The sequence below is a fragment of the Onychostruthus taczanowskii genome, unplaced genomic scaffold, assembly GCF_017590055.1.
Source record: "Onychostruthus taczanowskii isolate IOZ18803 unplaced genomic scaffold, ASM1759005v1 scaffold131, whole genome shotgun sequence".
Taxonomy (NCBI): Eukaryota; Metazoa; Chordata; class Aves; order Passeriformes; family Passeridae; genus Onychostruthus; species Onychostruthus taczanowskii.
In genome coordinates, this window is record NW_024498474.1 from 1,028,405 (window position 1) to 1,051,718 (window position 23,314).

The following is a 23,314-nucleotide window of genomic DNA, read 5'->3' on the forward strand; positions in this document are numbered from 1 at the left end:
CCTTAAAGCCATTAAAACCAGCATCCTAACCTGTGAATTATACAACTTGAACACTTATCTGGAAGTGAGTAACGAGATGTACCAAACACACTCTTATTTCTTCTTCTGAAGATTCCTCTACAAAATAAAAAAGTCTAAATTCAGTTTAGTGTGTATTTATACAAGTAAATTTCCTTCCAAACTCCTCAATGGTAGACTTCCTGCCAGCTCTACCCACTTGAAAATAACAGAAGATTATTTTCCTTTCTTTTGAAACAGCTTGATGGACTAAAAAGAGGCCTAGAGAGGTTTATGTAGCATTTACCACTTTTATTATTTATTGTCTCATAAAAAGCAAATGGAAAAATTAGAGATACACAACTGAAATTCTCAAGCATTTTATTTTATAACCTAGTGTATAAAACATACAAAAAAAAAAACGAAAATAAAACAAAAGAAAAAAAAAGAAAAAAGAAAATCCCAACAAACTGGAAGTGAACTAAAGGAAGACCTCATAATACACATGTTCCAAAAAGCTTTACCTAAGGGCTCAGAAGCAGTAAACATTCAGCCTATTAAAAAATGGGATTCAGAACCAAATCTTCACACTTGCAGAGTTATGGATCCAAGGGCCCGGGTTGAGTTGCTGTAAGCAGCAGTGGTTGTGAGGGCTGGTGTTGGATGTTTTGTCTGGAATACCTACAGTTCACTTCCAAGCTCACCATCACCCTGGTTAGTTGTCATCAGTGAAGCGAATGTGTTTGCTTGTTTGTTGAGTCTTCTCCAGCCGCATCCTTTCAGCTTTGGCAATCAACTGCAAGCAGCAAAAATGATGTGGAAAATCAGAGAAAAACCATATTGTTAGGATTTGACCTTACAGTCATGGATATATTCTAGCCTTCCTTCCTCCCTGCACGGTTGAAGATGTGGAAATTGCATTTTCAAAATCCTAAAATACAGCCTCATACATAAAGTTTAAAACGTCTATCCTTTCATTAGATTTATTCTGCTACTGATGTAGTACAAACAAGATTAAACCACCAAAAAAAAAAAGTGCTTAATGAATATTGAGGAGTTTTAAACAGGAAAAAACCCACAGATATCTCCAGCACACCACAGAAACTCCAGACAAACACACTAAGAAAAACCACAAGAAACACACACAAAATAAAAACCCCTCACAAACCCCATACGTGAACAAATACACAAACACACTGAAAACACACACAAAACCCCCATGCCACAAAAAACCCCAAACCCAGGGTAAAACATTCACACTGAAACCACAAAGTCACAGAAGAACACGCACAGCAGCCACAAAACCCCTCAAACCCACCCAAGAACATGAAGAAACCACAAACTCCTTGTCACACCACAAGAATGCACAAAAAACCACACACACAAACCACAAAACCCACAAAATCAACACAGGAATGCACACACACAAAGGCTTGAGGAGAAACACCACGAACCAACACAACACCACAACCTGAAGGCACAAAAAACCCCCACAAAATTGAACACACACTCAAAGGCACACAAAGAACCCAGAACTCTCCCCCACCCCAAAACCGCACCTGGCTGCCTAAAAATGACAGAAAAAACCCAAACCCACTAAGAAACACCACAACCAGCTCCTGAAAAAGTGCAATCTGCCAAAAAAAATACCCAAATGAAAAAAAATCACCAAAACTCTTCCAAGCCTCTCAAAACAACTCCAAAGTCCTAGTACATGAAGAGAACTAAAAGTATGTATAAAATCCCCAAAGCACACAAAAACCAACAGGCAAAGGCAGGTATAGAACCCACAAAACCCATCACAATATACACAAAACCACACATACAAGAACTACAAACCAACATCAGAAAACACATGAAAATGAACTCACACAGAACACAAAAATACCACAAAAAATTTTTTTTAGAACCCACACAACCCAAAAAATCAAAAATCACCATCCCCTCAAAAAAGCAAAACAAAACCAAACAAAAACAACAAAAACCCACAGCAGCTTCTGTGCTGGGGACTACTCAGCCATACTAGCTGGTGTTGTGGGGTCATTTACACCCCAGGCAATCCAGTGTGCCAGATTTGAAGGAGTTCACATACAAATCAAATTATTTATTACTTCTGCATATGACTGTGTCCTGCACACAGCATGGAGGTGCACGTCCTGCTGCTGCACTCCCTGTGAAAGGCAACATTTGAGGCTTTCCCAACCAGTTTCCAGCAATAAAACTGACCTCAAGATGGCTAACTTTTATTCTCTGGTGCCTAAAAAAAAACCAGTTTAAAATAGTTCAGCCCTAAGAGCAAGCAGAGTACAGTGGTTTACTCCTTCAGCCAATGGGATGGAGAATGACAAACGTGGGAAGGGAAGCTGTAAGACATGAGCTGCCCAGTTCTTATTGCTGAGTGTTTCTATTAGAGAATTTGCAAGAGGCTTCTAGGATTTCCATCTCTAGCTCATCATTCCAGCAGCAGCAGCTGTGTGTAAGCACAGGGTTACTCCTGAATGCAAACAGGGATCAGCCATTCCACAGACACCAGGGAAAGGTCTTCTGGGTGGCCTCCCAGCCTTGCAAGGACACAGCCCCGAGCCCCAGGCACCATCAGGAGAGCTCCCACCTTTTCCCACCATCCTCCTTTGGCACTGCAAATTATTCCGCCCTTCCCAAACACCCCATTCTCACTCCCTCGGCAGATGCCTTTCACTTGCACCACCCCTGCCACCCTCCTAAACTTCCTCCTTTCCCCGTGGAAGGGGTCCAAGGTGCAAAGGAGGCCCAGCAGCACCTCCCCCCAGGAGATGAGGATCCAAGGGGATCCTCAGGCACTCACAAAGCCTTGGCTTTGCCAAGGGGAGACTCCAATCAGTCTGGAGTTTAAGGCTACAGACTGAGCAATTGCTTTAGGTCTGAATAAAGTGGTGCTGCCCGAAAAAAGCAGCTCTGGCTGGAAGTTTTCCATCTGTAGCAGTAAATCACCGAGGTGGTTTCACCAGGCAGTTAAACAGACAAAAGGGAAGATGGATTGGGAAGGGGCAGCAGAGAGGTGACAGTCTAGCAGGCCTGGGGGAAAGAACTGGACACCTTTTTCATTCCAAAGGATTGCCAGGCCTTGTCTGAGGGACCTTGGGATATCCTACCTCTTTGGGACATCTGGGTTATTATAGGAACTATGCCAGAGGAAGTGAAATCTCTAGCACTTGCTTTGGTGTTGGGCACTGCACCAGCTATGTGCTGCAGCGATCCTTAACCATTATCCTGAGGAAAGCCTGGAAGTTTTAGAAAACATGGAAAAGAGGAATCTCAGACTGCATCAACTCAAAGGCTGTGTGCTGCCTGTGATGGGATGCACTCCATGCATTTCAACACCGATTCAAAGAAAATATAAGATGCCTTAATTCCAATCATAATGCAGCTCACAGGCAAAAAGCTCCACTTCAAAATGTTGTAAGGGATTTAAAATGTCATTAACAGAATAGGCCTTGACAAGAAAGGCACACTAATGGCACATTTTACTGAGTATGTTAAATTATGAATTATTATATTGCTTTTTTCTACCTTTGAGATCTTCAAAAGGATTCACCTTGGAAGTAGCAAGGAAAAATTTTCAAATGGGAAAACATTAATGAACACAAAAATATTTTTGCATTATTAGACTATATTTCAGGAATACAGCCTGTAAAAAAAAGCAAGGAAGGGGTTAAGACTTACTGACTGCAGCGAGGCATTCTTGTCTTGATGTTTTGCTTAACAGCGTTAGCATTTAAATAGAATTCCCTGGCTTTGAAGTTCACACCTCCCTGCGCGGCAAGGTGATGGGCAGGGGAAGGAGCAGGAGTTTGCATCCTTGTGCTGCCAATTGTTAGGCAGAACCGAGACAGTTTGTATTTGCAAGCCTAGATGAGGTACATGACTGCCCAATTGACACCAGCTTGGTCAACAAATACCAGTCTTCAAAAGATGAAGAAGAGAAACTTGAGAGCAAGGGCTCCTACAGTCAAAATGAAAGCCAAAGGTCTCACTGACACCTTCGGTTAAAAAAAGTAAAAGTACATTTAAAAAAATTCCTGGCAGCAATCAGAAAAATGTTCTAAAGCTGTGGTTTTCAAATTCCAAATTTCCTTTCTGCTTATATTAAAGAAAAATGGCTCGAGTCAATGCCATTTTTAGGCTTTCAAGAAAATTAAATTAGACCGTTGGGCAGATTCTTTATGCACATCTTTGTTAAAAAAAAACCTCAACTCATTTGTCTGCAGGATCTCAGAAAGAACATTCAGACAAACAGGATAAGACATGCAAAATATGCCTTGTACAAGATAAGGTCTTGACCTGCACCACTGCTGCTCCTTGAGGTCAATTAAATATTTATTTTCCATTTTATATGGGACAGTATTTTTTCCCTAGCGTCCAGGAAACAAAGAGTCTCCAAAGTCAACAACAAATAATTAAGGTCAGATGATTGTAAAGTTTTGCAAGGCACAGCAAAAAAAATTCAGGCTAAAGCCAACTCAGAAACCTTATCTGGAGTGTGTGTGAGGCAAACCTGGCAATAAAACGTCTGTGAAATACTCTCTGGCTCCTCTCTGTCAAGTCAGGGATCTGACTGGCTTAATCAAGGATCCCTTCATGCCTGCAAGGACCTGCTGGGGCTGGAGCAGAGGCTGCAGCCTGCAAGTTCATTGCAACACTCCCTCAAGGCTGCAGCCCGGCAGGCTCAGCCAGGAGAAGGCTGCAATGTCCCAGGTTGGAAGGGGAAGCTGCACAGCCATGGATGCTGGCAGCAGCACCCAGGTTTGGCTGGGTCACAGAGGGGGCTCCTGACCACTCTGGGAACACACAGCATTCACCACAGCACCAATGAAACTGTTCATTGTGAGGGAAATGAGATTCGTTCTCAAGAAAATGATTTTCTGGACTATACCAGAGATTTAAGAGTGTAGCACTAGACTTGATTTCAATAGAGCACATCAAGACTACTTAACTTATTAATGAGCTCATCCAGACAGGGTTTCAAATGAAATTCAGCTTACAAATTAAATTCAGGCCTTTAGCCATGGACTTGACTTTCTGCAATTGTCCCTGTAATGACAAGCCTTGCACTTGCCAGCTGCAGCAGGACAGCCACACTCTCTGCATTGCTGCCAGGTCAGTAGGAAGTGATCTAACAGAATTAAATACACAGAGGATCAAACCACGTGGAGAAATGCACAAACTGGCATGTTTTCAGGCCTGGCTGTAGAGGGAAAAGCTGAGATTTGCAGGTTACCTTCTCAGTACCCCGCTTCTTTTCTCGAGGCTGGTTCAGCTTAGCTTGTCTGTCCACCAAAATCTTCTGCCAGTAACGTTGCTCATGGTCACCTCGGGGGAAAATTGACAGAGAGGAATGTCAATAAACGTAGCCACCAGATGTGCACCCACTTCTTACACTCATCAGAACATCTGTTAGGGAAAGCCAGCAAGTATTTCCCCAGTAGTCTTAAATTTCCTATCCACAGAAGCCACATAGAATTTCTCTCTACCTGTCATCAGCAATAGGAGCTGAGTTTTAGCTGAAGTTTCACCACAGCACACACAGGCCCCTGTGATTTACTGATGTACTCAACCTCTGACACGTTTTAAATAGCTACCAAACAGGAGACAAAAATAAAGTAATTACTGTAAGAACAATTGAGAATATTTTATATCAAAACCATTGCCTGGGGACTTCATGAGCTGTCAGGAATATTTGAACATGGGCAGCAATACAAAAGCAAAAAATCCTGCAGCTTTTCTCAGCATCTACTTTGCAGGAAAGCAGCAGTTTGCCTCTGTTCCTTCTGGTTTGTGATGTAATTATCACAATGGGAATTCTGTGATATCATTTTGCACAGTCTCAGGGTTCACCTTCAGCCACAGGGAAGTTTCTGAATGATCTCAGAAGAGATTCCTGGGAAAGTTAACATCTCAACGTGATCACAGATGCTTACCATCTTGCCAGATGCCAAGCTGAAGATACTTAAAGTCAAATCCTGAGGAGTAAAATGCTACTGGGAAATCTTTAGTCCCTGCTGTAGAGAGCATTAAAGGTCCTTTCCTTTTCATCTCTCACCTTCTGCCACCAAGTAAAACAAAAATCCTTACTGTGAGTCCTTTGTGCATTCCTGGAAAGCTTTTCCATTCTCATTTCAATGAGCCAGTTAGAAAAAAAATAAATCTTAAGACCATGAATGGAATGCTCCTACAATGTAGTACTTACTCCTAATCTCCTACTGCACTCTGATGTAAGGACACAAAACCAGAGACAAACAAACAGACACAGCTGTAGGACACAAAATTTGAGGTTATTTCTGGACCTCTGAAACACAGAGCACACAGGAGACAAATCTATCTCCAAATGGCATTAGCAGCACTCACTGAGTCTCAAACTTCAATTAACTTTGATATGATCATGAAGGTTAATGCTTCCATCAAAGCTTCTCCTCCTGCAATCCTTAACTGGCTTCTACATCCCTGCACCCACGAGACTGGGTCCTAAACCAGGATTTAGGCAAGTGTGGGGTAAAATATTTAAACAGAGATGAGGCAGTCTCATATTGACTGCTTAACCTGTTTTTTTTTTTTTTTCCCCCATATTTACATTTTTGGGTGCATCTTTCAAAGACAGAAGTTAAATGAATACACCAAGTTTGACAGACTTCCTCCTTTTTCTATCCCTCCATCCCACAAAGAGGCTTCTCCACATTTGGCAAAGGAATCCAGTCTAATACAAGACACAAATTTAGAACAGCGCAGTCATTTCAGAAAGAAAAAACACACTTTAAAATGAAGTTGAAAAGCAGAGCCCTTCTTATTCTCGCCTAAATTATTCAACTTCCTGAAAAATCAAGATCAATTAGTAGGTAAGTGCTAAAACCCACTTTAAGTGCATCCGTGCTGTTAGATCCTTGCCATGTCATTTCACACATATGCTCAGTATTTTCAAGAAAGTCTTCCTTAAAATTCTTTTGCATTATCAGAATGTTCTATTCATAAAGCTGCAATGTGAATTAGGTTCTGTAGTCCTTTGCCACTGAAAGTGAAGCAAATCCCTCTAAAAGGAACAGAATTAGGTTCGTACTAGCAAGCAAAAATCATCATTTTGCTCTGAATGGTGGCATAAAATCCCTTCTTGTTTTATCCATTTCACAAGAATTGCAAAATGAGAAGACTCTCAGAAAATAAAACAACTAAACATGCAATCTGTTTCTCCTAATATCTAAATACATCCATAAATTGACCAGGAATGATCACTTTCACAGTACATAAGGCTACTCCCGTACTTGCATGAAAAAAAAAGAAGTCTTACCAGTGAGAACTTCGAATTTCCAGTTGTTTTTGATCTGTATTTCTTTGTATGATTTCACGACAGCCTGTGCATCCTCAGGGGTCTTGAAACGGACGTGACATTCGGTGTCCCCCTCCAGCATGTCAACATAAGCCACCTCAGCCAGCACTGCCAGAGCATCCTGTCAGAGCATGAGACAACACACACCATAAATCAGCCTTCAAAAAGAGAACTTAAAAAGAGAGACTTTTGACCATTCCATTTGGAGGTCGTTAACGTTTTCAAAAAGGTCATGAAGTAGGAGGCAGTAACTGAACTTTGTCATTTAATCGATCAATCCCTTGTCAAAGAGTTTTGAATTAACATTTTTCCCTAAGAAGGCTATAACTGAATTCTGATTTATGAGCCAACAACATCTTCCCATCTATCTCTCATCCTGCCCTCCCATTAACAATTTAAAGCAGTAATTCCTGGAAACGTTATGGTATCGTTTTACTAATGGAGCATCACCCATTTATTTCAACAATGTATTGGATTTTTTTCAAAAGTAAAAACTATAACATCGACAGATCTCAGCCTAACAGAAGAAGATCAAACTCAATTCTACACATTAAATGCACAAAAGCAAGCTCATGCATGGCAGGTGATTTGAGAAAGGAGCAATAATAAAACAACTCTATCACAAGTGACCTCTGGCTGAAAATTTTCACTGACAGCTGAAGGGAGAAGAGTCACAAATGCTCTTGCAGATGAAGTACTTCACTTGTAATTCCTGCTGTTAGGGAAATTAACTAGGACCACACATTCCTAGTCAATTTTGTTCACAGCAGGCAGCTCAAGTAAGATGCTTCTATTCAGGAATCACACACTGCTTTTAACCCTCCACTAGCAAGGGCAGCCTTAAAACAAAACAAAAATTAAGTGCCAACACTGTTAAGATCATCTGAGAGCCAACAAAAGCTATTTTCCAGCTTTACTCTGTTATCCCAAAGTCATCATTTCATGGAAAACTTAAACAAACCAAAGAGTTCGTTGGAGCTGGCAAAAGTCAGTAGCTCTGAGGAGCACCTTAAGGGCAAAACAGGGAAGGAGAGAAGTGTAAAATTAAAACATCAAAACAATATTTAAACTACGCAGCAAAGACTTTCCCAAGTTGTGTGGCATGCATCATTGCTCCCGTACAACGAGAAATGCAGCTCGGCTCTGGAAGTCTGAGGGACAAAAGGCCTGAAGCACTGCTTAGTTGCAGTTTGCACTTCTGCCATCCACGAAGTTATGCAACTAGTTTGGCCAAAAAAAAAGGAAAAAATATCAAAAGTTTTCTGTTTTTTAAACACTAAGCTTTGCTGCTGCCCACAGCCCATCAGGGTGTGACACAAACTCAGCCCAGTGCGGTATATCCTGCAGTCCAAGAGCCCTCACAGGTTACAGGAACAGCTTGCAGCACATTCTCTCTGTGCCTACAGCACTCAGACACAGGGAGAAAGATCAGGCTGATGAAGCTGAAACCCCACCAGCAGTGAGATGAATTTTCAGTGAGGGTCTCTCATGTTGCTTAGGTTCCTGCACACACCAAGCCTCACACACTCACAAGCAGCCGGTGACCCGAAATGGGCTCCCTGGTTACAAATGTTTGATGAACAGTAGCAGAAATCGAATTTTAAACCATTCCCTCGCTGTTCTGAGCGGGCTGGATATGTGTGTGCACCAACCTGAGCTGAAGTTGTTCAAATTCTTTGCAGCTGTTACTCATCCTGAAGTGAAATTTGGGAAAGAAGATGAACTGCGGAACATTAACGGAAAATTCAGGATCTGGAAAAAACCTGTTATTTCCTTTGGAAAACTCTTAATATTTCCATTTCAAAAGGATGAAGCTTAAAACTGCTATTTTCCTTAAAAAGAACTTATGTGTGTAACTTTTGGTTTGTGTCATCACACAAAACCGAAGGTATCTAACCACTTTTTAAATCGAGAAAAATGAGCACTGGCATTAGAAAAAAAAAAAAAAGAGACTGAATCAACAAGTTCCACTGCTGTCACTCTCCCTGAAATGGAGTTTTTGTCATTGTAAAACTCTTTCTGAAATAAAGAAAACTGGTTTCTCATGCAGAGAGCATTTTCCTGCCCCCAAATTCCCGTTAATGATAAAAACACCATAAACTTTTACAAGTCCCCACAGGTATACTTTTACAGCTCTCCCGTCAGGGTGACTGGCACAGTGACAAACGCAGAACACTGAAGAAGTCTCCAGCTCCTTCTTTTTTAAACTGGAAAGCACCAGGGCATTGCTTAGCCTCCTCAATATTTTCATGATAAACTTGACATTGCTCCAAGCACACTAAAGGCTCGGTTTTAATTTGAAACATCCTCCTTCACCCTGTTTCGCCATTGAAAAATCTGCCATTTACAGACACTAAGGAATTTTTACTCAGCTATGGGCCAAATAGATTAAAAAAAAATAAAATCAGTGAGACTGGGTGAATTGGTATTCCATATTCAAACATTTGGGGGTAGGGTAAGAGGAAAGGCTAACAGCTACCCCGAGGTTACAAAGGCATTACCTTGATCTGCTTCCTGCCCGGCAGGGGCTCGGTGCTAATGATCTTCACAATTACTCCGCTGACAAACTGAGGCCCCATTGTGTTGGCCTTGGCGGGAGGGGCACAATCTTCACTGGTGGCTGCTCGAGTTAAAAACAGAAAACAGTTTTTACATTTATTAGGCTGAAAAAATAAAAAAAAAATACTGAAAGCACAGATGTAACAATGTAAAAAAGCATCAAGTATTGTTACTGCAGTTTGAGGTTTATTAAAAGAAGGATCAAGATTGTCCAAAGTTTCAAGCCAATTTTACTAAATAAAAAACAGCTTCAAGAAAAAGTCTTTGAGAAATTTTTATAGTCCTTAGGGTCCTTCCTATAAAGACATTTTATACTGTACCAATAGTAACCCCGCAGTTATGGAGTGATTAAAAACATGCAGAGGGCCACTGGAACATCAGTGTTGAGGTTAGTGAAGAGAAGCACAGAGTATTCAGAGAAAATAAAATAAAGAAGAATTGTAAACCAGAAAAAAAAAAAAGTAGAAATTTAACTCCAAAGATGTAATTTCAAAGCTTCTCTTATGCATAGAGCTGATAAAGTCCAATTTCAAGCTGGTTTTTTTAATACCTCTGGTACAGTTAAACCCAAGCAGGTCTGGCCCAAGCTGCAGCACCAAGAAAGCTGATTGTTCATTTACCCCTCTGAAGCCTAACAATGACAATTACCTAAATATATCTGTAAATATGTAAAATATACTGAAATCACTTTAGTATTTACTTATATAACTCCTTAGAAACAAATCCACCGAAGTACATGGAGGGAGTAACTTTTAGTATCTGACATTTTGAGAAAACAGCAGCATTTTACAAAAGAAAACCTCGTGGCAGTGTTCCTGCAAGACCAGGGTCTTGCACCACTTGTGTTAGCAGATAAGAAACACTAAAGAAACAAGACAAAAACCCAGGATTACTTTTGCCATTTTCAGATTTCTGCACACCAGACTCCGTCTCCATTTCTCCCGCGGGCTCAGGTTTGATTTGAGACATGGTTTTCTTTAAGGAGGCCATACTGGCTTTCTGCAGAGCCAAATATTCTTGCTTCAAATCCATCCATTCAGTCCTAAAAGCAGCAACACAGGCACAGGATGTCAGTTGCAAAGAACAAACTGATGTTTAGAAAGTTACAGGTAATTGAACAGGTTACAAACAGCTTTAGGTGAACAGTGCAGACCATTCTGCCACCGGAGATGTCCCTGCACTTGGGTCAAATTCAGTTTTGTGTGTCCCTAACTCCATTTCCCATGACTTTGCTTCAGACAGTTCCAACATCATCAACCTATCATTCCAACTTTCAAATTTGCTTTAAATATTCAGAAAGCACAGAGAAGAGTTTGGTGAACTGCGTTTTCCACTGGAGCTAACAGAGCTAACAGAGCACCAAATTCAGAGTTAATTCAGAGACAGCGAACTCTCAATTCACTGCATTAGTTCAGTGAACCCGCTCCCGTGTCACTACGTTAAGAATCAGTCATTCATTTTCTAGAAAAAAAAAAAATAAATCACTGCTGGAAAATCAACAACTGGTTAAACTCACCGAAAACTTACCTAGATAAGGACATTCCTCCCTATTCAAATGCATTTTGCTTAAAAAATACCCCCCCATGGAAGCAATTTATATATTTACATACATTTAACATGGAGATGTTTCTGCAAACAGCGAGAGCTTTGCTCCGCAGCAACACAATGCCCGCAGTGGCACTGTGAGAACGACTCATTGTTACCCTAATCTGTGCTATCAAACAAGCTGATAGAGGATTTTTAAAGAGGAGGATATCTCGTGGTAATGGTTTTAGCTGTTAACAGTGACAACTGTATACTTCAAAAAAAGCATCCAGACTCGGCCAGGATCGTACATTCTCAACGGAGCAGAGGCATTAAAATAACAAAAGAGCCACGTAATGATTCTTGGAGATAAAAAGGCAACGCCATCCCATAGCAAGGTTTGGTATAAATACAAGCCCAAGGAGGAACTTTGTGACTTGCCCGGTCAAGGAAGAGGAGATCCTGCACAATGAGTCAGGCAAGTATTTGCAATGCTTATACTCTTTAAACATTTTACATTTACCCTGTTGCTACAATTGAATAACTTTTAACCAAAACTCTTCTGTTTGTTGCTCAGAATGCCGATGGCAGAGGACAAGCTGCGCCGACAACCCTCGTTTTATTTTATTTTTTATTTTTGTGGACCCCTTTTACTTTAACATGGAGGTGCTTTCTGTGATATAGAAAAAGTAAGTGCTTCCATGTTTTAGTAGAGGTGAATCCTGATCTCAATCCTCAAACTTCATCCAGGATTATATTTTTTTTTTTTTTTGGGGCCTGCACTTCAGTTGAAGATTTGTAGATCCTGAAGAAAGGAGTTTACCTGCGAGCAGATCTTTTTCAAGAGCTAAAACCCAAGTGGCTAAAGTTCTTTTAAAGCGATTTTTAATTTTGAAGGTCTCCCTTTGCTTTAACATGGAGGTACCTGCTGCCTAAAAAAGTAAGTGCTTCCATGTTTCAGTGGCGGTGGATCCTAACGCTCGAAGGCTTCTCACAGGAAATGTGCATAGATTTTTTAAATTTATTATTATTGCGGTTTTGTTTGAATTTTATGTATTTTTTTTTCCACTGAAGGACCCCCACAACTTAAATGTGGATGTGCTTGCTTTGGTTCTCAACAGTAAGTGCTTCCATGTTTTAGTGGTGGTGAATCCTTTTAACCTCAACACTTCTCACTGGAAATGTAGCAAATAATAAAAAAGATGTTTCTCCATAAAGCACGATTTTGCAGCACAAGGCGGCGAGGACCCCCTCTACTTTAACATGGAGGTACTTGCTGGATGCCTAAAAAGTAAGTGCTTCCATGTTTTAGTTGTGGTGACTCCTGAAAGCCCAACACTTTTGGATTATAACGTTGGCAGAACTCTACACATCAAGCTATGAAAATTCAAACTCTGGTATTTCAGTCTGCTTGCTACAGGCTAATACTGTTGCTAATATGCAACTCTGTAGTATAAAAATTGGAATTGCACTTTAGCAATGGTGATGGACTGTCAGACAATCCCAAGACTTCAGGAATAAAGAATTTTAAAACTGTGAAAGTATGGTGAATTAAAATTTTTAAACAATAAAACTTCAATAAACTATACAAAACTTAAATTTTCCTACATGTGACTAAACACTGCATACTACAGGAAAACATTACACAAACATTAAATATGGTACCACAATGCAACGATATTTACAATATCCCCGAGGTATACAACAGGGATATTAAAACCTATGGGTTTATTTCATAATTATAGTAGGTGTGACCACTGGAAAAATTGGGATTTTCTCACCAGGCAGCCATTTCCCTAGTACTACTAATGAGGAAAAAAAAATTAAATCAGTGATATCACAAAAAAAAGATAGTTTATGTCACCTACTTGGAGAGTACCCTGAGGGGAATGACTTCTTCACCCATTTTGTGCCTCTCTTTGTGCTTTTTCTTGTGTTTCCTTTTAGATTTGGAAAGGGATGTGTCTTTTTTGTCTTTGTCCTCTTCTGCAGAAACTTCTGTATTAAAACAGTTCAAATGAAAACATTTACTCAAACACGGATAGTTAAACCTTATTACAATAAAATCACATTCAATATCTACTGGTCCTTTGAATTAACTGCTTCTGGTCCATTTAATTGACTGCCCAAGTTTACTTTGCTTCTCACACTAAATCTCATTGCACTGCAGCTTTTCTTATCTCATGCAACAAACGGGTCATTACCTTTCCCTTTTGTATTTTAATTTATTTATCTAGATTCCCGGGCTGTGTCCATTTGCCCAGGCTGTCTGTTTAACCCATACTTTACTTCACTCAAGTTCTATTGATACGAACTTCTTTGAACTATTTTGATTTCTGATTAGATTTCCCTACTTTAGTGTTGCAAGTTCCTCCTCATTCCCCGTGTAGCTCCTCTCCTTGGAGCGACTCCTTGCAAGGTTTAATTTTAACAGCAGGGAACACTTAATATGCCCAAGCTGATCTAAAGCTTCCACTCAACCCATCCCATCACTCCTCATCCATAAGGGATATCTATCATTCCCTTTCCTTCGTGCATAGAAATCATAATTAAAATTCTTACCATTGGACTCTTTTGGAGCTTCTGTTGTTTCTTCTTTTGCTGTTTCAGCTTCCTCTTTTTCAGCAGTTTTCTTAACTTTTGGAGCTGATGTCTCACCATCCCCTGAGGTGGTTCTTTTTCTCTTTCCCGGCCTGCTTTCCCAGGTTACCTCGGAGCTCTCAGTTCTGTCCCATTTCCTCTTCTCCCTTTTGGAGGGCTGCTTGGGAGTCTCGGTTCCCTCCATCTCAGAGCACTCTGATGGAGTCCTGTGTCTTTTAGGCTTGGGTGCTGGCTCTGCTGCATTGTTAGTGTTTGATTCCTTTGGCTCTGCAGCTGCCTGTGCATTGCTCTCTTTCTTGATCTTAGATTTCTTCTTTTTCTTCTTTTTCTTCTCTTCTGGATTAAAACCACAACATTTATAACTGCCCGTGGTTAAACACTAGATTGGATTATTTACTTAAGCTACATAAAGCAGCACATGTGATAAAGTGGGTTGTTAATCTATGGAAGGGATGCAAGACATGAACACAAATCTTCTCCTGGGTGTTTTAAGAAGAGAAAAAAACTGTCTAAAGCAAGGTTTGAAAACCAGTTTGATTTTTTGGTTTTGTTTTCACTTAACAGTTGCTAGTATAACAAAGAACTGGTGATAATTGTGAGGAATATTAATGTTTTATCATTAGTCTTAGAAAAAAAGAGGGAGGGTGTCTGAGGTTCATTACACCACCAGAAATGAGGGAAAATGTTTTAGTGATGAAGTTACAACACAAATCTGGCAGACTGGTGTGTAAATTACAGTAGATTTTTCATACTTCAGCCCATGCTGGCCAAACACAGCAAGGTGAAATGTTATGAAAAGCTTTTAAGACACATGGAATTAAACTGCAGTAACACAGCAGGTGAGAATTTTCTCTTCAGAAGCTGAGGCACAAAACTGATCCAAGAAACTTAGTAACACTTCCTTGAACCCAATGACTTAGCACCACTTACCTACTACAGTGTTTTCACTTGAGTTCAGTGTAGGAACTGGTTTATTCTTTACAGTCTTGGGGAAAATCCCAGGTTTCCGTGGTGCTTCTTCTGGTGGATTATTCAAAAACTGAAACAAGGAAATGGAGAACCATGTAACACCACAAAACCATGCTTTCTTTAGAGCCTGCATTCAAGTTAAAACCAGCAATCCTCATCACATTTCAATATATAAATACTTTCAAATCATATTTCAATACAGAAAATTAGGTAGGACTGTGCTTGCTTGATGAAATTGAAACACAATTTTTTTGTGTTCTGTAAAAGATGCCAAGAGTGGCCAAACAAATTACTTACAAAAAAAAAAAAAGCCATTATATTTCTAAGTTTTCAGGTTATTAATAGAGATAAATCTTTAAAGAACTGTGGCACTGATTGAAGGTCTGGGAGCAGAAAAGAGGAGCTAACTCCTGTTAAGTGAAGCCTTTAAATGGGGATATTTTGGGAATTTCTCTAAGATTCAGTGGGTGACCTAGCAAAGGGCACAGCATCCATATCACAATGTGTCAGCAGGAGCAATGGCAGCAGCAGAGGCAGCAGCACTCACCTCAATGGCTTTCTCTGCTTGCTCCTTAGTTTCAAATTCAACAAAAGCAAAGCCCTTTGGATCCCCAGTGCTCCTATAGCGGGGGATACTGACGTAAACTACATTGCCACACTTCCCAAACACCCGCTCAATCCAACTGTGATTGACATTTTTGGGAAGCAGCTCCTAAAAGAGAGAGAAAAAAAAAATTGAAGTTTGATATCAAAATGTTGAGAGGCAAAGTATTCAGGTGGTAAAAAGTGACCTAATTTCTAATTAATCACATAACTATAATAAATTCATTATGTATTTAGTTTTACTGCCTGTCTTCTTCACGTGACAGATACCAAGAGCTCACCTGCAGCTGGATCTTTGCAACACAAAATCTCAGTAAATTTCAAACCTTGGAGCAAATACCAGACTGGCTTGTCCCAAACTACCCTCTGCAAAGCCAAGCTATTTTGTTTTAATTGGTGGTAATGCAGGAAGGTATCACAGAAAGAATTCCTGCGGGCCAGTAAAGAGTCACTGCTGATATTTTCAAGTTTAGCAGTTACAGCTTAATCCATCAGATGAGCAGAACCTTTGTCAGCAGCTTCTTGGATGACAAAACGGTCTGATTTTTACTTCTATAAAGCCCTTATTACAGCAACACGTTTTAGTAGCTTGCAGACACCGTGTCTGAGTTCAGCATTTCCCCTGCCCAGTCACACAGAAATCGTGTCACACCAATTTCTCACTAGACCCAGTGGAACACTTTAAATTCCCACTCCCAAATTCATGCTTAAACTACAACAGTGTCGGCACCGTTTCATTTTTTTTTTTTCACAACAAGTTACTGCACTAAAAGGTTCTCCTTGTAGGGAAACACTTATCACATTCAGATTTTCTTTTTTGTTTGGCTTTAGGTTGAAAAGCCAGCTAATTCAAGTTTTAATTGTATAATAGTGAAGTCTACGGTAAAGCATATAAAAAAGTCAGATAATTTCAGAGCAATTTAACTCGCCAATACCCGGACTACTTCTACTCTCCCATTGCCACATCCCAGCTATTTACAAAACATTTAGCCACACACTTAAGCTCTGTATGGACAGTGTTGCTCAAGACTTAGAATATATTATCCAGAAAACGATACAGACAAAGTATTTCAGAGTTCTAAGCAGTCCCTGTAATCGTGTTAGGAAAATATTATGTCTGGCACATTGTATTTAAAAAAAAAAAAAACCAAAAGCCAGCCATCTTTTCCAGGCTTTTGTTCAGGAAGGAATCACCAGAGCAGATCAGCTCCTCCTTATCTGAACGGGCTGGCATTTTGGCTATGATTATTGTGTATCTTTATCACAGAAAACTCTGGAAAATACTAACTCGGCTGTTAACAGCTACAGGTACACAGCAAAAATGGTACCTGTCATAAAAAGCAAATAGAGACAAAGCAAATTCCACGTGGCTTCAAATCTACTAAATAAAATTGCCCAGGGTTTAAATAGGCAAAAGCTCAACCACCAGATTTCTTTCCAATCTAAAGCTTAGTTGGCTCCACAACGTAACAGCTTTTTCACTCAGAGAGGGCTGAAATACCACGGTGAGATGCAGACTTATCCCATTTTCATTTAAATTAAGCAGTCATTCCAGTAGCAAGTGTGCTATTAGGAGGATAGTTAAAATTTTTCAGGTATAGTCTGCCTGGAAAAGAATGGTGTTTGTGTGTACAAAACCAGAGGCACTTACAGTAACAGATAATGCTCTTTAAAGTACCCGGATAAACCTGGGAATGCAGCTAGATCCTGTTTGATGAAGCTAATTTAGTTGTTATTAGAAAGCTTCAAGCACATTAATGTAATTAGCAAATATTTCTTAATACCACTGGTGCTCTTCTAATGGCATTAAAAAATCCCAGTGAATACAGCAATAGCTCAAGGCAATGAAATTGCACCTTTTCACTCGCCTTGGCATTTAAAACAATTTAAGCTGGCACGAGAGATCTGGGTACCAAACAAAGCCCTTTCTTGCCACAGCCCCTCTCAGCTCCTGCTCACCGGCCTGTGCTTAATTCATTTCTTCTCCCTTTGCTGCACAATCAGCAGCAGCCCAGGAAAACCCTAGCTAGGAGTTTCCCCAGCCAGGAACCAGCGGGCAGGGGCACACACAAGCCCAGCCTTACCACATAGACAGTGCGACTGTCCACGTCCGTGGGGCACTCGCCCAGGGGCTGCCGTCTCCTGATCCTGGTTCCTTCCAGGTCCAGCTGAAAGCAGGGAGAAAGAAGCATTTTCCATGAGATTATTGCTGATTTCAGCAGCCCAGCAGAACTTTTCCAGCACCAGCAAATACAGAAGGGAGAGATGTTCAGTACCTCTACAACAGATGAACTTTTAACTGCCCGAGCGATCAGCTTCCCGTCAGTGGTCAATTTTTTCATCTTGTTGAAAGAAACAAGAAGTGATATGTCAACATCTAGGGAAAAAAAAAAGTGTAATTATTAATCAGGTGATGTGTTCTGCTCCACTTGTTTCCCTGTGAAGCAATCTGCAAGTTCTAAGTGCAGTATTTAACCAAGGATTCACAGAAGATTTTTACCGTCAAAATTTAAGTTTTAAGTACACCTAAATTTAATTTTCTTCTGTACTAACAATCAAAGGAATTTTGTTCTTTTACCTCCCCACTGATAACTGGTGTCTTTGAAAAGAAAGGAAGAAAACCCCCTTTTCAGATGTAGTTTTCCAGCACAAAAAACAATTTGCATTGAAAATATGCCTCTTCTTCAAGTACACATTGAGTATTTAACCGGGTGCTGCCAACACAGAGCCCCCTCCTTGATTTCAATTTCCACCAGACATGCTAAAACCTGGACAGAAAATTGTGCACGAGTCTTAAAAATTTAGACATGTCTAGTATCTCTAGAAAATGTAGGGTAATTCTTACTTATTTATCACTTCAGTAATTATTTAAGGGGGACTTTAGAAAAGTTCCAACAACCACAAGAAAAACTGTCTGAAGAGACTCACAGTAACCCTACAAGCAAATACAGAATTCGTTATCAAACTTGTAGAGGAAAAATTAACAACATCCCTATGCCTAACAACATATTTGAGTGACATTTTAATTTCTGCATCTATCTACCCTGCAAAACAAGTTCAGTACCTCTGAGGGCAAAATGACTCTTGTCTCATGGCTTGTTCTTAAAATTATATAAAAATGGACAATGAAAATGAGGTCTCCCAAACAGACAGATGTCTTCATCTTAGAGCTGACAGGACAGGAGAAGAGACAGAGCAAATCAAATTTTTAAATCTAGGACTAGTTCTACCTCCTGAGCTGCTGAGGCTGATTTCCAGCATGGAACTCCTGCCTTTCCCAAGAGAAGACATGCACCTCAAAATAACCTGTCACCGGTGCCAGCAACACAGGGAAGAACAAAGTGAAACTTAAGTGTTTGCTGAAATATACTGAAAATAAACTTACACCCATCTCTGGACTTCTCTATTTGTTCTCGAAGAAATCTGTCTTTGTGGAGATTGACATCACCAAACCAGAAATCCACTTGCTTGGCTATATCTGCCAGCACCTGTTTAACTCTTGACCTCTTCTTCTTCTCTCTTTCCTTTTTCTGCTCGGTGCTTTCTTCTTCCATGGCTTTGTCTCTCGCTGTTTCAGTCTCCATTCCTGTCATTCTGTCAAATGAGACGTAAATATAATTGTAAAAACACAAAAGGAGTTATTGCAAGGAGTAAATGTTCCTGTTTAATCTTCTGTTATCTGAAAAGCAAGTTACTTGCTAAAAAGAGTCTACAACAACTAAAGCTGAAAAGCAGTTAATTTCCCTCCTCATAAAGACGTTTTTCTAAGAAATGAAAAAAGATACATGATTTTTCACTCCCCATAACTCATACTACAAACCATTAGAATGATCACACGCAAAGCCCTACACACTTCAGAAACTAATCTTGTATTGACCTCGATCAAGGCAGACCTGCTAACAGTCAGGTTGTTTTTTAAAAATTTGTCTTTATTATGTCAAAAATGCAAAGCACTCACTCCAGCAGCTACCAAGGCCCTGCCTAAGAGCAGTAAAATAAAGTGTCTCTAATGGCAAACCCAGGTGTGTCAGAGCTCCAGAACAGGCCCCTGGAGAACAAACCCTAACTAGAACCAAGTGGCTTAATACACGGATTCATCTTGAAAAGTATAAAACCGTTTTGATGCACCGAATTCGTCTCTTTTGTTCACGTTTCCATTCGCTGTAGCTGAGACCTGCCACTCACCACTTCAGTACCTCATTTCGCACCAGCAAAACAATGCGAGGCTGCCAGAAGCAGACAGCTTCTGGAACATTAAATTAACACAAAAATTAAAGTCATTAATGTCGCAATCACCATATGAAAGGCTTTCTCAGCTCTCTGCCGAGGCAGCAGAGAGGGAAACTGAGAGCACAGCCATCAGAGAGGAAGCCCACCTCGACAACAGGATGGCGAAATGGAAATGGTCCCCAAATTCTTGTGCAAATCAGGCTTCCTCAGCCGGAGATCAGCTCCCCCCCCCCTGCTGTGCGCTGCCGACTCCAGATAGCGAAAGGTCACCTCGGCAAGATAAGCCAGGTAGAACTGCTCAGCAAGTTCAAGCTCCCCTCAAGGCCTTCAGCTTTTATACGAACAACCGGCAGGCTGCACCGAGTGCTCCGCAAAGGCAAAATGTCACGATGTGTGTCGCGGTGAAGGAAGGGACCGCAGCAGCGCGGCCCAAAGACAGCTCAGCTTTGTTCGAGTCACTCGGCTGGGGGGCTTCCTTCCCAGAGGAGGGCTTCTCCTTGGAGCTGGAGGAAAAGCAGCTGCGAGCCGCGCTCCGGGCTTTCCTCTCGCTTGGTGCTTTAGAAGCGAAGCTTTGAGGAAATCCCTTTGTGTCAGAGGAAATTTCAACAGGTAGATAAAAAGCTAAGTAATTAATTCAGCAATCTCCGCGTGCCCGGGTGGATTTGTCACACGCCAGCTCTCACACCAGCAGCACTACTCTGATATAAACAAATTGAAATCAAGAGCACAGCGAAAGCAGGGTCAAAACATCACAGTGATAAAGCAAAGGTCTCCTCAAAAGAAATGAAATCGCAGTGCCTCTGTGTGCCAGAGCGAAACCAGAAAAGGAAGGACAATTAAACAGGGGGAGGGACTTCAGGAAAGCAAAGATAATTATAATAAATAAATAAAAATAACACAGCTCCACACTCATCTATAGACTTGATAAAAACTAAAGATTTCAGCGCTAACCCATGTGCAAGCCCAGTTTCTACTATTATCAACATCTGGAAAACAGAATAAAATGCAACTGTAGTACGAGGCCTGGAAGAAACAGGGTGCAGATATAAAATAAACTTTATTCTTTCAAGAACGGATGCAAATGTGTGTTTGCTTGGGGAATTTTAATAATTATAAATGGGTAAATAGGGGATGAGGGAGAAAAAAGAAGAATTCAGAAGAATTTCAGAACATGAAAATGTTTTTGTAGAGGCAGGGGCAACCCTAGCTATGTATTACAGAATAAGTGCAAATCTGAAACTACTTCAAAAGACACATCCTGAAAGAGTTTTACACCAATACAGAAACAGGCAGAGCTGCAGGGTGAAGCTCCTGCCCTGCCCTGAAACTTCTCTCTCTGCAAAGTGAGGTAAGAAAGGACAGGAGTTAATACATGGAGGCCAGCACAAATTTCTCAACCTAAAACCAGAGAAAATTCTGCTTTTCTCCCTCTCATTTTACAGAATGAAACCAATGCGTTACTTTAAACTGCAGTTTTAAGGCATTTGGTGGATGTCATGAAACTGGTGTGCCCACAGGCAGAAAAGGCTTTGCTTCCACTTGGCAGTGATGAGCATTAAAGCTGTTCCCACACACGCAGGGATCCCTGTGTGTTAGCTGTGCCCTTCCCTCTGCCACCTCAGGAGGCGCAAAGTGGATTTATTTGTGCTCAAGACCGGCACTCAGTGCCATGGTCTGGGTGACAAGGTGGGGACCGGCCAAAGGTTGGACTCCCATCTCAGAGGTCGTTTCCAGCATAAGCGATTCTGTGGTTTTAATTAACATATATGCCAGAAGCAGACTGATTGGGTGGATTTTGGTGTACGACACCAAAAGGACAGCCCAATTTCTTCACCTCACAATATCTCACCCTCAAGAAACACAAGTGAATTTTAAGAACTTATTTCTGGTTCTTCCCTGCGGGGACAAGCAGGGGATTAGGGAATTGGACAAGCAGCAGAGCTGCTGGAGGGAAACAGAAGGAATAAGTACTTGGAAGCAGAGTGGAGGTGGTTACAAAAACAGAGCATTCTGCGGCCCAGGTAGCTGCTGCATGGCCAAAACCACCGAAAACCTATGGGAGAACCTCACCTTCTTTACTTTTCAACAAAGAGGCAGATCACAATGTGAAACAGATTTTTCTAGCCGTGACTCATCCTGAGAAGCCTGACCACCATACACTTACCACAGGACAGCTACTGACCACTGCAGGCGCTGCTGCTGAAGGCATTTACAGATTTTACCGACAGAACACTTAAAAACACAAGCACAGACTAAGCCCGAGGGCCCCAAAGCCCCTACAGCACGAGTATCTCGGCGCCAAGACCCGGCACCACGCACAGCAGTCACCTGCGCATCACCGGCGGCCAAAGCCACCTCAGCGCCGCGGGGCAGCGGCCGGCCCTCGGGAAGGCGCCGCCCGGGTGGGGACCAGCGGCCACCGGGAGAGGAGGATGCCCGGGGGCGGGCAGAGGACGGCTCAGGGTTACACTGCGGTGACCTGAGGGGACGGACGGACGGACGGACGGGACCCACCCCCCCCCCCCACAGGTCGGGGGCGCGCCGGGCTCTGCGCGCACGTGACTTCCTCCTCGCGGGGGCGTCGCGGCCGTGGTGACGTCGCGCGGCGCGCTGCGGCGGGAAGTTCGGAAAGGAGGCGGCGCCGCCATCCCGCTCCCGGCGCCGCCATCCCGCTCCCGCCGCCATCCCCTGAGCCGCCGGGTAGGAGCGCGGTGGCCGCCCGGCCCCCGGGAGGGGTGGCTGGCGGGCAGCGGTGCCTCGGGGCATCCCCTGGGAGGATGGAGTGGGGGAGCGGGCCGTGCGGAGGCAGCGCCTGTGACGGCGGCGGGTCCCGCTGGACCGGGAGCTCCCGAGGGGCTCGCGGTCATCCCGCCGCTCTGGGGACGCGGGGAATGACTCTGGCCTCAAAGGCGGCTCCGAGGATTTCCACCTCACGAGGAGGTGGCGACCATGCCAAACAACGCGAAACTTTCCCCTTTTATCACATAAACCGCTTCTCCCCGCTCCAAAGCGTGATATACATCAACATTAAACACTACATAAACTATTCCGTTAAATTATATATTAAATTTAAATATTAATTAAAAATATTTATAGGTTTAAAATAAGTTTTAAAAATTATTTTAGGATATCTCACCTCAAACATGCAAAGAGATCCACAGGAAGTCAGTTATTTTTTGCATAAGCTAAACACGCATGGCCAGCTCCACACCTGGGACAAAATCATTCTAACAGCTTCTCTGCTTTGGTTTTGGGTTGTTTTGGGCTCTTTTTGGTTTGTGTTTTTTGGCTTGGTTTGTCTGGGTGTCTTTTTTTCCCTGCAAGTAATCTTTTGGGTTTTTAATTCAAGTAATTCTGAATAAGACTATTCAGAGTTGCCAGCCATTCATTTAAATGAATGAATTTGTCTAAAAGCTGGGAAATATCTTGAGATTTTGATTTTTTTTTTAACAGCAGTCTGTTAGATTGTTTTTGAGG

At 41.7% G+C, this 23,314-nt stretch overlaps 1 protein-coding gene across 2 annotated transcripts; it reads right to left on the bottom strand.

The window, feature by feature from the left end:
- Positions 1-294: 294 nt before the first annotated feature.
- Positions 295-22,308, bottom strand: LARP7 (La ribonucleoprotein 7, transcriptional regulator). 2 transcript variants are annotated; one of them, XM_041396841.1, is made up of 13 exons: positions 22,166-22,308; positions 18,993-19,201; positions 17,884-17,984; positions 17,692-17,775; positions 15,552-15,716; positions 14,966-15,074; positions 13,997-14,371; positions 13,303-13,432; positions 10,804-10,952; positions 9,853-9,974; positions 7,313-7,472; positions 5,255-5,346; positions 295-793 (listed from the first exon to the last, which is right to left on the bottom strand). In XM_041396841.1, the coding sequence occupies exons 1-13, from the start codon at positions 22,171-22,173 to the stop codon at positions 713-715; spliced, it is 1,785 nt and encodes a 594-aa protein (XP_041252775.1). In that variant the 5' UTR covers positions 22,174-22,308; the 3' UTR covers positions 295-712. The 2 variants fall into 2 exon arrangements, with proteins under 2 accessions (XP_041252775.1, XP_041252776.1); XM_041396842.1 differs by having other exon boundaries at positions 9,853-9,971; positions 22,166-22,305.
- Between the last annotated feature and the right edge of the window lie 1,006 nt (positions 22,309-23,314).